This window comes from Ammospiza nelsoni, chromosome 2 (genome assembly GCF_027579445.1).
Source record: "Ammospiza nelsoni isolate bAmmNel1 chromosome 2, bAmmNel1.pri, whole genome shotgun sequence".
Lineage (NCBI taxonomy): Eukaryota > Metazoa > Chordata > Aves > Passeriformes > Passerellidae > Ammospiza > Ammospiza nelsoni.
The window spans coordinates 113,190,513-113,203,391 of NC_080634.1; the positions used below are offsets into that span (position 1 = coordinate 113,190,513).

Consider the following 12,879-nt stretch of genomic DNA (forward strand, 5'->3'; position numbering starts at 1 on the left):
TTGGGGATATTAATTGAATTTATTAGCAACAAAATCAGAGCAGGAAAATGAGAAGTAAAAATAAATTGCAAAAATAACTTCCACCCATCCCTTTCTGCTTCCCAGCTCTCCCTCCTCCCCCCAGTGGCACAGGGAGATGGGGAATGGGGTTATGGTCAGTTCATCATACATTGCTCCTGTCACTGCTCCTTCCCCTGCTCCAGTGTGGGATCCCTCCCATGGAGACAGCTCTCCATGAACTTCTGCAATGTGAGTCCATCCCACAGGCAACAGTTCTCCACAAATTGCTTCACTGTGGGTTATTCTTCCATGGGGTGAGTCCTTCAGGCACAGCCTGCTCCAGTGTGGGTCCCCACAGGGTCACAAGTCCTGAGGAATCCTGCTCCAGGGTGGGCTCCTCTCTTCATGGGCCTCCCATGGGTTCACAGGCTCCTCTCAGCTTCCCTGTGCCCCTCTCTGGATCTCCTCCCTGGGCTGAGGTGATCTCTGCATCCCTGAGCCCCATTCTGGGCTGAGGTGATCTCTGCATCCCTGAGCCCCATTCTGGGCTGAGGTGATCTCTGCACCCCTGAGCCCCATTCTGGGCTGAGGTGATCTCTGCATCCCTGAGCCCTCCTGGGCTGCAGGGGCACAGCTGCCCCACCAGGGTCTCTCCAGGGCTGCAGGGAATCCCAGCTCCAGCCCCTGGAGCAGCTCCTGCCCCTCCCTGTGCCCTGCCCTTGGTGTCTGCAGGGCTCTTCCTCTCACACATTCTCACCCTGCTCTGCTCTGGCTGCAATTACATCTGCACTATAACTATTTTTCCTTCCTAAATTTGTCGTCCCAGAGGTGTTACCACCTTTTCTAACTGGCCCAGCCCTGGCCAGCAGTGGGTCCATCCTGGAGCTGTCAGGGATTGGCTCTGCTGGACATGGGGGAAGCTTCCAGAAGCTTCTCACAGAAACCACCCCTGTAGCCCCTCTGCTACCAAAACCTGGCCACACAAACCCACACAGCAGCAATATTTTAGAGGCATAGCCACTTGCTGGCTGCTTTGAGGGCTATGAAATGCATTACTGGTTCTGACACGTTTCTTAGGGGACAGATGCTTTAGAGAGTGTGTGAAGGATTAGTTGAGGGTGTTTGCTTTCATTGTGTTTGTGCTCCTTTATAACTTGTAATGCTGAAAGGTAAGCCTATACAAAGAGCACTGCACACTTTAGATGTTTTTCACATGGATGGTTGCACTTTCTCCAGTATCCATGGCCAACAGTTTTGTTCAACACAGGTGCCTTCCCAGGAGCAAATTTGTTCTTCAGTTCCATTATCTCTCTAGCACTGACACTGAGCTAGTGGGTGAAATTAAGTGATTTTGGTCTCTCCTTTCTTCTAGGGTTTTTATGCTTACATCACACAGAATTTGGTATGAGGTCTGTTTCTTATGTTCAGTTTAGGCCACCTGCTCTTTAATAGTAAAAACTAATTCTTAAGTGTAAGAGAATTTTACTATCTATACTTGTAGTATCTATACTACTACCAAATGTAGCTTGATTTTTTTTCTCAATTGTGTATTTAAGGGGTTGAGTGGGGTTTTTGCACTGTTTTGGGGAGTTGCTTGGGTGGGTTTGTATTTTTCTTTTATACTCTCCTTTTCTTTACAGAGTTTTCTTTACTAAGAAAAGCTGAAGTTACAGGTTTAAAATGTAAAATGCTGGGTCAGTAAGTAATACCACTACATCCAAAAGAATACCACTACTTTTCCACAAAAGAAAATCCTCATACAACGCATGTGACATGACAATATTTATTGATTCTAATTAAGGTTAAAAAAATTTCACAGCTGTCAGATAAAAATATCTGCAAGAGCCTATTTAAAAGAGAGCTGAAGAAGGAAACCAAGGGAGACAGTCACCACAGAGGCACTTTAGAAAATGCTACAGTTATAAAAGGCACAAATTCATCACACACACGCACAGCATACATATTCCTGCAAAGTGAAGTCACTCTTTTTAAATTTATTTTCCAAAACACAGAGGCAGGCACCACTGAGCACGGAGCTGCACAGGAGCACAGCAGACACGCCACAAGCGGCAGTCTATGACAACGCCTAAAGGAATTCACTGCAGAGACACTGGGAAAGCCAGGCTGCTTTGGCTGCCTCATTTTTACACTCTGGTCTTCAACAGAAGGAAGATCAGGGTGATCTCAAGGTGGTGGAGACAGGAGAGGGAATGTTAGTTGGTTTGAACGTAGGTCAGGTTTATTTGTGAATGTTTGTCACCTGTGATTTGAGGGGGGTTGCTTCTTGCCCGAGAGCAGTGGCAGGTCTGTTATTTAATCTTGGCTCCTTGGAATTTCTGGAGGCCATACAATTCCTTTTTCCTCAAAAATGTTATGTTTTCATGACTCAAAAAAGGGGAAAAAATCTTAAAATTTCTGCACATCTGTAAAGCCTATTTCAGTGAAACATCAGTCCCACTGTGGACACAGATTTCTTTAAGCCCTATAATTTCTTGTCAAGGCCATGGGTTCCAGTGATGGACAAGGCTCAGAGAGGAACTTAATTACTTGATTAATGTCTTTGTATTGAGAGCAGATGTGCTATTTGGAATCAAGAGCTGCACTGGGGAAAAAATGCACAAATTAAAGGGAAGGCAAGGGGGCTGCCTCAGATTGCTCACATCCTTGTTATTATTGAGTAGTTTATACAATTAGATTTCAAGTACTTTGGTTAACACAGATTTTTATGCCCATCATTTCTTGAAATGGATAGTGGCTATCAGAACAGTGTACAAGAAAGTAAATTTCTTTTTTTCTTTTTTTTTTTTGTAAACTCTTATGAGCATTACAAAATATGCATGGTAACACAGTTCAGTTTGTAAGAGACAAATACAATTATTTCCATGGTTGTTCCTATAGTACATTTTACAAAGCTGGTAAACTCTTGGAACTTTCATGACAGCAGTTGTCTCATCAAATGTGTTAATTTATTAAGAGTACAGCACAACTGGTTATCCATTAAAACAGACTTCATTCCTCTCTTCAAAGGGTTGGCATGAATTTCAATTTAAAAAATGTAAGTCAGTGCTAACAGTTCCCTCCAGCCACAGGGAAGCAGCTTGATTCTCTACCTCCATTTGTCAATTCCCTCATCACACTGGCATCCATGTACACAAGGTGCCACGTGTTTCTTTTGTGTGGAAATGTTGAGAAAACAGTGGCAAATCCTTTTTTAATCCCATAGTGGTGGGAAGGTCCACAGCACAATCATAGCAAGACACGGCTGTAAAGACAGAGAGAGCTTTCCAAAAGCCTTGGCAGTCTGCAAGGAAGAATACAGAGATTTTACTATGTTAATAGAGATGTCACAGTTCAGACCCCTCAGTTCCAACCAGATTTGATTAGAAATCTCAGGGAAACCAAATTTATTTTGAATATATTATTTTGAATAAATCCCTGTCTCCCCTACTTTAGTTGTGGCAGAATAAAATGAGAAATGCTTTGTGGGATTGCTTTATATTTTTTCCCATTTTTCTTTCACTTTGAAACTAAGAATAAAAAAGTCTTATAAGTATAGAAACTTTTCAATATTTTTTTTAATTGGCCAATCTCATGAAAAGCTGAAGTTATGATTCAGTTCAGTTTTAACTACCTAATTTCTGGTTTTGATTGGAATTTCTCCCCTTGTGTCCCCCAATCTTGTTGAACTGGGAGAAACTTCTGCCATGTTCAGGAGCAAAGAAGAGAGGAATACAATTTGGATGTGAAGAAAACTAATTTATCCTCATTAGTTTCATGAATTTGCTCCCATTTAGGGAATGTGGCGTATTTCTAGGGCAGAAGGAGGACCTGAATTCCAAGCAGTTTTGGCAGAAAAATTATCTGCAAATGCAGCAGCTCTTTATATGTAATCTATGTATTCACTGTCTAGCACTTACAAATATTGGGGCCAGGACTTCAAAAATGTCTTCCCAAATTTAGGTTCCTGTGTTTATTTCTGGCCTGAGAATTGTGTGAGTTGCCAAAGCTCTGAACTTCCCATTCAGCGTTCAGTTCCTAATTCATGTAGTAAATAAATCACAGGCAGAGAAAGCCACGTTGAAGCTCTCTGCAGCAGGCAAATGTCCCAGCAAATTAGAGCTCCATGTGATACAACCAGAGAGGCCATATGCACACTGCTGCACTCTTCCTCTGCCTTAAAGATCTTGATGCTTGAAAAGTTCCCCCATGCATTTTAAAAGGCTGTTATGAGCCTATTCATTTGTGATAAAATCCAAGCTGCTGCTCTGAGATGATGTTTAAGCAGCACATCAAGTTAAAAGGAACAAAACCTAAGGGCCAGAAAGCGAGGTGCTGCTCACAAATATTACAGCTTTCCAAGCAGTTCAGTGCATTTCCAGGGGACTATTTGGAGAACAAAGCACTGCTCTACGCAAGTAAGATCAGATGCTAGCCCAAAAATTCTGCCTGAGACTGGTGATACAGCTCCTCACCGTCTGCTCACACCAGTTGCTGAAGTTATTATTATACTTCCCTCCATGGCTCTTTACTGCAATCCAATATTTTTTACATATAAATTGCTACTCCTGGAAGGGAGGAGTGCAGCAAACAGGCTCTGAAAAATTCCAGACATCTCCAACTTCATGTGCACCAGTTCTTGTTCTCAGCCACATCTGTGTCTCCCTGTTTCATCTTGTGCACAGGTAACACAGCAGAAATATCCAGAACAAGGTACCAATACTCTGAGAAGTAGGCACCGAGGTTTTGGTGGGTGGATTTTTGTTTTTCTTACTTCTCCCCCTACCTCTGCATACTGCCTTATATTTTTATATTATATTATTCTATAATATATTCTCTATGTTATTCTTTTCTTTTGAACAGTACCAAGCTGTGGAGAGCAGAAGCACTTGCATGTCTCTCTGCAATCCACAGTTCCCTTTGATCTCACTATCATTTAGATCCCTTATTAGTTACCAAAAGTGCACAGTCAGTGCAACACAGCACAGCAGGCAGAAGTGGAACTGCTAATCCCATCAATATAGTTGTTAGGAAAGACCAAAACTCTAAATCAGCAAAACTGTGTTCAGCATGAACCAAGAATTTGGGGGCAAATAAGTTGGGGGTTTTTTTTTGTTTTGTTTGTTTTTCCTTTATTTTGTTTGTTTAATGCCACCACTAAATTTTCAAGCCCATTGTGCCCTAGCAGGCAAGAGACAGCCTCAAGGTGCTGACAGGGACAGACTCCACTGGACAGGAGCTCTGCTGTGCCAGGCAGCTGTGGACACATCTGGGGAGCCTGAAATTCAAGCACATTGCCAAACACAGCAGAACTACTGTCCTTTAGCTCACTGTAGGACATACATGCCACTGGAAATGCCAGCATCCTATGGTTACATAGTTCAGATGGATAAATTTAGCCTGGCTTGTCCCTTGGGTGCTCCCTAGGTAAGAAATAAAAATACAAACAGTTTCATACCAGACTTGCATTAACTATCTGATTATTCTGGAAGCTGTTGGTTTCTTTTCTCAGCCTACCCCACAGGAAGGCAGAAATCCTTTGTTTACAATTAGAGATTTTGTTGTACAGTACAAATAGAGCCTGTGGAGACTTGAGGTTCAGGGTCTGGTTCAACAGAGGAGTAAAACCAAGCAGAAACCTCACCAGAAAAGGCTTCAGAGAGATATTTCGTCACTTCTGAAATCTGGATCAAAACCTCAAGGTGATAACACTTGGTACCCCAGAAACTCAACAACCAAGAAGTTACTGCTAGGAGTAGGGCTGGACCCTAGGTGTTCTTTTTCAATATGGATCCCTTTACTATATCCCTTCCCTCTTGCCTATTTTCTCTACTGTTTTCACCTCTTCCTCAGATTTTGGAGGCAGAAAAGTACATGACAAAGGAGAGAGGAAAAGAGAGAGGAAAAGAGAGAAAAAAGGAGAAAAAAAAGAGAAAAAAAAGAGAAAAAAAGAGAAAAAAAAAGAGGAAAAAAAGAGAAAAAAGAGAAAAAAAGGCAAAAAAAGAGGCAAAAATAGGAATAAAGAGGCAAAAAGAGGAAAGAAGAGAAGGGAAAAGAAGAGAAAAAAAAGAAGAGGAAAAAAGAGAAAAAAGAAGATAGAAAAAAGAGAAAAAAGAGAAAAATGAGAAAAAAAGAGAAAAAAGAGAAAAAAAGAGAAAAAAAAAAAAAAGAAAAAAAAAGAAAAAAACCCTCTGAAAAAAAGAAAATCCCTCAATTGTGAGGCATTGAGCTGGCACCTTTTTTCAGTTTCGAACCAGAAGTCCCTTTTTGTAGGCAAATACCCCAGCTGCAGCCACAGAGGTGAGGAAAGTGGAAAATCCAATCAGCTTTAGCAGTCCTGGCACAGATGGCAAGTTTCTCTCCCAGAAGGTTGTGGTGATGGGCAAAGCTGGCACATCCTGTGGGGAGAGCATCCATTATCCACATACATCTCCACTGTGGGGAGGGATATAAATCAAGAGATTCTTGCAGCAGGAACAGAACTGGGTTAATGCAGTAATATCTTATGAAGAAGCAGTATATCCAGATTTTCTGCTCTGTTAAAGGGAGGAACACACACATGGAAAGGATTCACAGTCCAGCTAAGAACTGCAGCTCTTTCCAATCCTGCCTTACAGGCTTGTCACATGGGTTTCTCTCCCCTTCCTTTTTTAGGGAAGGGAAATTTTGGTGAGAAAGGGGAAGTTTATTGTGGCTTTGATTCAGTCAACTTACATAAAAACAGACAAAAAAAATTTATCTCATCAGCAAAACAGCAGAAAAAACCCCAATCCATTTTATCTACATAAATACTTACAACTGATTCAGGTTCTGGCTTCCAAATTTCACTGTCTGGGATTTTCCTCATAGCAAACAGTATCTGAAAACAAACAACATTCTCAATAAGTACCACTGATACTTCAAGACAGGAAAAAAAAAAAGGCTTCAATTGTTGTTTAAAAATGACATAACTGAGCACATAAATCACAGTGTATTCCAATTTTAAGAGGAAACTCAACCTTTTACAACTTATTTCTGGAAAGGGCTGATAATTAATAAGACACTCCTCCTCGTGGAACACAGAAACAGAAAAATCTCTTTATGCTTAGTTAGTCCTTGCAAGATATTGGAATTTGGCCAGTCCCAGGGGAACAGGATAAAGTGATTATGACTAAGAGTTAAGCAGACACTCATGGCAAAGTGAGGCATGAAGACACCAGCTACAGGGAACAGCTTGTTTTGCAAATTTTATCCTGATGTAGGAAGAGGAACAGCATCGTGGGAGTGATGACAGACCACTACTTTCAGCCAAAGAAAAGTAAAACTAAAACTAAAACCTTTGCAATGAGAAATTCCCATTCAAAGAATCAAAGACAGCAGAGTAGGATAGCAAAGACTATTTGAAACTATATTCAGAGAAGATAACAAGATTAGTTTCTTCTACAGTGAAATAAAATGGAGATGGTGATAAAAATGTTTTCTCTATTCCAGGCAATTGTAGATATAAGATTTAACATCTTTTACAAGGGGCTTTTAGTGTAGACATGACTCATGGACAGTGTGAACTCTTCAATGCAGGAGACTGAGAATCACTGAATTTTCAACATGTTTTCCTTTCATAAGTAAATAGGAAAGGAAAACATCAAAATTTTTACCAGTCAAGTGCACCTATTAATCCTCAGCTGAAGAGGTTCTCCTGTATTATATTAGAGGTCATGAGACCTCTGGATCTTTTCAAGAGCACCTTAGGTGTAACTTTTTCAAATAGGATAATTTATGAACAATTGATCTCTGTCTCTTGGGCATGGGCTAGATGAACTCTCCACATTCCTTCCAGGACAATTTGTGTTCCTTGACTGGTTTTCAGCCACAAGGTTCCCTTCACCTCATAAAACAAAGATTAAATTTCGTTTGCTGCTCCATAAACTGTAATCTTCTGGAAAATACTCAGAATATTGGCATTTTCTCAGAAGAAAAATATCTAAGTCCTTGTTTAGTGACTCTGTATTACGGTTGTCTCAGTGGAACATCACGGTGTTGGAAACACTGAGGAAGGGCCTGGCTTGGTGGGCAGAGCTGCAGGACTGAGCTGTTGCCTGCTCTGACAGCCAGGATCTCTCAGTACAGTGATTAACAGATTTGGGAGGAAAATGACTGGGGAACAGTTTGGGACTTCTGTAAAAGAAGAAAGAATTTAATCCTAGAAACAAGGGAAGAGTTTGACAAAATAGCCAGAGCCCTTCCTAACATTCCAAATCTAAGTGCAAAACCTTCATCCTTTTTGAAGTCAATCCCCTTTGCAGGGGTTTGCCTCAAGATTCAGAACACCCGAAGCTGTCACACCTCAGTTCTCATTTCCCTTCTGTCACAGACATCTTTTATGAAAAATCCTTTCCTTAAGATTTTTCCTCCTGAGAAGCTGAGAGGCCTCAGGAACAAAATGTAAACAATGATTATCTGCTGCTGTGGAATGCAACAGGTGCATCTGGGATTGGGCTGTGTTGGATGTTTCTAATTAATGGCCAATCACAGTGAGCTAGCTTGGACTCTCTGTCTGAGACAGAAGCGTTTGTTATCATTCCTTCCTATTCTATTCTTAGCCAGCCTTCTGATGAAATCTTTTCTTCTATTCTTTTAGTATAGTTTTAATGTAATATATATCGTAAAATAATAAATCAGCCTTCTGAAACATGGAGTCAGATCCTTGTCTCTTCCCTCATCCTCAGACCCCTGTGAACACGGTCACACCCCTCCAACTACAGGGCCTTTCATTTTCCACAGGACATTTTACAGTGCCCCCTGAGCATCTGTACCTCTCTGGCTGCTCTTTCTCCAGCCTGGACAGCCCCCTCCATGTACCCACTCCACTCAGTGGCTGTCTCTGTGCCAGCAAAATAAATCCTGCCAACGGGCTGCCGAATGATCCTGGAGGGGGACAAGCACAAAGTCACATTAGTTGTGTCAGGAGAGAACTGAAATAGCTGGGTTAATGCTGGAATAAAACTGTTTTAAATGACAGCAAGCACTTGAAGATAATAGCACTGGGTGAGTGGAGCTAGAGGGAGAGTCTAGGTTGCATTTAATTTCTTACAGTGAACACACCAGTGTTCACATTTTTGAAATGTTTACACTGTTCACAGGTGAAAATGACAGCTACAGGTGAAAAGGACAATTATTTTGAGATGAGACTTACACTATCTCACAGTTCCAGCCCATGGCATAAGTACCAATGCCAGGCATTACTGGCATAGTGCAGAACTCTGAAATATATCCCCATAATATTTGAAGCAATAAGTAAATAAACAAAAAGCATTGTTTTAACTCTATTTTTGCCAGAATCTGCAATAATTATAATTTTAATTATAGGCCTCCATAAGCTCTTTGTTACAAGGCTTTATTGCTTTAAGTTACTTTTAAATTATAAGAACTTAAACTTCAAAAGTACAGCTCCCCTACCACATTAAAACCTGTGTATCTAAGTCAAATCATCAGTCTGAAGTAAGTATTTTTCTTCTTGGTAAATCTTATTTTCATGCAAAAATTTAAGTGGGAGACGACTGTATACAATGGCACGCTGATCACTATATTAAGCTTTCACTGCTAAAAAGAAAGGAATGGTCCAAAGAAATCACTTATTACCATCAATGTCAGCAAGAACTAAGTCTGACAGTTTTTTAAACAATCAGCTAAAGGAGTGCTTGAAATGGCTACACTGATCTCAAATACCCAAAGCCATTTTTGTAAGCAGACTATGGAAGCTTCCCAACTCCCTTCCCAAACCTCCTCAGCTGAACTCACCAAACAACAGGAGTGAATAAAAGCCCCTCATGATACTGAACTCATCCATCATAAAGCCCAACAGAGACAAGTGGAAGGTTATCCCATTTCAAACATCCCTTGGTGATCTTAAAGGCATGAAGTGAACAGTGACAGAGGATTTATGACCCTTTCTGAGGATATTTATTAACTTGGTCTTATCTTAGCACTCCACAGCCCACTATAAATAGACACTGTACCTTCCATACTGAGTCATTATGCCTGGTGGGAAGTAGGCTGTGTAGCAGCCCCCAGAATACTGCTCTTCACACCAGTTCTTCTCTTCATAATGCACAGGCTGTAAAACAGAGATGAATTCACTGAGGGAAAGAACAGAGTCTCAAGGAAGTTAATAACAGAACTGAGGAGAGAGCAGAGAAGAACAGTTTATCATTTGTTGCATGTCAACATCTGACAAGATGAGCACATATAACAAATCTCTTAATGCAGCATGAGCTCAACAGAATAAGCCGTGAGTTTTTAAAAATAAGAATACACTGTCTAAAAAACCAGTTAATCTGGCCATTGTAGAGCATAATCCGCTTAATCTGTCAATGTTAATTTATGCTTTGTGCACATACTTTGAGTCATGTAAAGCAAAATTAACCTCCAGTGTATACAGTTGTAATGTGTACATTGGGTACAAATATACACTATTAAAAATGCAAAATGTGGCACTTGCATGGTTCTGTGTACAATATCAGAGGTACTGTGTTGAAAATCATGTGTTCTCCAGATTGGTGTCTACAGCTTTTAACTTGTAAAATTGTTTTTAAAAGAGTAAGTGGCAGTAATCACATAATCTAAGTGTGAGATCACACAAACCCTAACAGTCATTTACCTTTACAGGGAAGAGAAGGCAAGGGAAAGGCAAAATAAAAACAACCCAAAGCATGCAGAATGGATCTTAACAACTACTGAGAGAGAAGACACAACATGGACAGAGAGGGAAAGCCTGTCACATGTGACAGCAGCTGAGGTTTATGGGGGCAAGCACTGAGAATCCCAGCCATGGAGCTGGGCAAGAATATATCAACAAAACCACCTTTTAATGTTTCATTAATGTTCATAAAGCTCATTCTTATCTTCAAACCCAACCCAAGGCTGGCCATAATCTTCTCTCCACTCCCCTGGTGAGGGCAGCAAGTGCTCCCACAGCTGGTGCCTTTCCCAAAGGTGCCTTTGCAGAGATTTTGTGCTTACGTGTAAAGCTTCCTCTGATCCCAGAACCTTTGCATAGAGCTCACACAGCCTCGTCTTCCTGAGAGAGAAAAGCAACAGAACACTTCAGTGTGAGGAAAGAGAAAACAAATCACTTCTAATGTACCCTGCATCTAAGAGGACAAGTATTGTATCTGCTTGAATTTGAGGTGCCAGCTTTATAGGATTTATCTCAATTCATCAGCCTCTGGAGCACTAAAAATAACCTGAGCTCCTGTGCTGCACAAGTGCTGGTTTTCCAGCAGCTTTGCAAGCTGTTTTCTTAACATAACTCCAGCAAACCCTCAAATTACCCAAATGGTCTCCAGCCTGTCAGGAAAAAAGTAGTAAGGCATTTTTTGTCACATAGTCTAACTTACAGTTTGTTCCTATGGTATACCGCAGCTCTCAGGGAATCAGTACTTCATTTCTGTTTATATAAAATTTCCTCCTGTTTTAAGTCTATGAGTCTATAAATCACCAAATGTACTTCATTCCCGAGTCTTACTCTTAGCCACGCGGCACCAATTCCCAAAAGCAAGAAGATCAGGATGAAATAACAATTATGGAAAGCAAGCACAGCTCTGGAAAGCCTTTACTTCTGGAAGAAAATCCAGTGCTCCACAAAAAGCCATGCTGGGCACAGAAACACTGGAGTCCCAACTCTGAAACTGTGAGGGCTCCTCTTTCAGCTATAAAACATGTGAGGAAACCACACATGATTGCTGCAAGAAGCAATCCAGCTCTACATGAGCCCAGCTATGAGCAGCTGAACTCAATGCCATGGAAAGAGGATGAAGAGAAACAGGATGACTTGAAGGGCCATGAAGGTGCCCTCACGTGCAGGTTGGAGATTGAACAAGAAATGAGGGTTGCTACAGCTCAGGAGGAGCTGTGGCCCTGGGGTGGTTTTGCTGCTGGCTGGTGTCAAGCCCAGCAGCAGCAGGGGGAAGGAAACAGCTCCTTCCTTTTGCCCTGGGACACAGGACCAGGGTCAGCCTGCTCCAGAAGCACTGACAGGCCAGGAAGGCTCAGGGAGCTGCAGGACCTGAATATGAACATTCCCCTGCAGTCAGGGGTGACACAAATCCAGCCACAGCCATAAGGGAAAGGGTGATGTCCCAATTTCTCAATAAGTGAGGTGAGCACTGTGCCCTGCAGACCACCAGCACATACACAGTGCCTGAACAGAGCAAAACTATTTTAACAGCAGGGTCCAGCCAAACCTCTGCTGATGTCTCACAAATGCCACCAATTCCTCCTTTCAGGGCAGGTAAGAAACACCGCAGGGCCCCACAGGAAAGTGAGTTATCACCTTGGGACCCATCTGCTCCTCCCAGCACCATGTTAGGGATGAGAAAGACCCCTCTAGACCTGCCTGTGCCCTGTCCTTTTTCCACAATGACTTGTAGACATGTCACATTCACATTTTCTGAAAAACCCCTTCGCCCAGGACTTTTCTCCTGGGAAGCTGAGAGGCCTCAGAGAAAAAGGAAAGCAAATTCTTATCTCATTTGCTTCTCCTGTGTTGTGCTCACATGTGGAATGTGTTTGGAGGTTGTTTACCCGCAGGTGATTGTTTCATTGGGTTTCTGTGAATTGTTCTGACTCTTTGGCCAATCAGGGTCAAGCTGTGTTGAGACTCTGGAAAGAGTCATGAGTTTTCATTATTAACTTTTTAGCCTTCTGTAAGTATCCTTTCTGTACTCTTTAGTATGGTTTAGTATAGCATTCTTTAATATAATATAGAATCCTAAAATAATAAATTAGCCTTTTGAGAACATGGAGTCAGATTCATCGTTCCTTTCTGCCATGGGGGTCCCTGCAAATACAATACAGACCCTCTAGGGAGCCTGGAAATGGCACACCAGTGACAGGTAGGTATTG

At 41.6% G+C, this 12,879-nt stretch overlaps 1 protein-coding gene across 1 annotated transcript in view; it reads right to left on the reverse strand.

Annotated features, from left to right (window-relative positions):
- Nucleotides 1-1,767: 1,767 nt before the first annotated feature.
- The window catches only part of LOC132069644 (amine oxidase [flavin-containing] B-like), a 54,192-nt gene continuing 43,080 nt past the window's right edge, over nucleotides 1,768-12,879 (reverse strand). The window contains exons 11-16 of the mRNA XM_059466006.1: nucleotides 10,996-11,053; nucleotides 9,993-10,090; nucleotides 8,790-8,901; nucleotides 6,794-6,856; nucleotides 6,234-6,395; nucleotides 1,768-3,301 (exon numbers count right to left, since the gene is read on the reverse strand). Coding sequence (XP_059321989.1) covers nucleotides 6,240-6,395; nucleotides 6,794-6,856; nucleotides 8,790-8,901; nucleotides 9,993-10,090; nucleotides 10,996-11,053 — 487 coding nt within the window. The 3' untranslated portion in view covers nucleotides 1,768-3,301; nucleotides 6,234-6,239. The remainder of the gene's footprint in view (nucleotides 3,302-6,233; nucleotides 6,396-6,793; nucleotides 6,857-8,789; nucleotides 8,902-9,992; nucleotides 10,091-10,995; nucleotides 11,054-12,879) is intronic.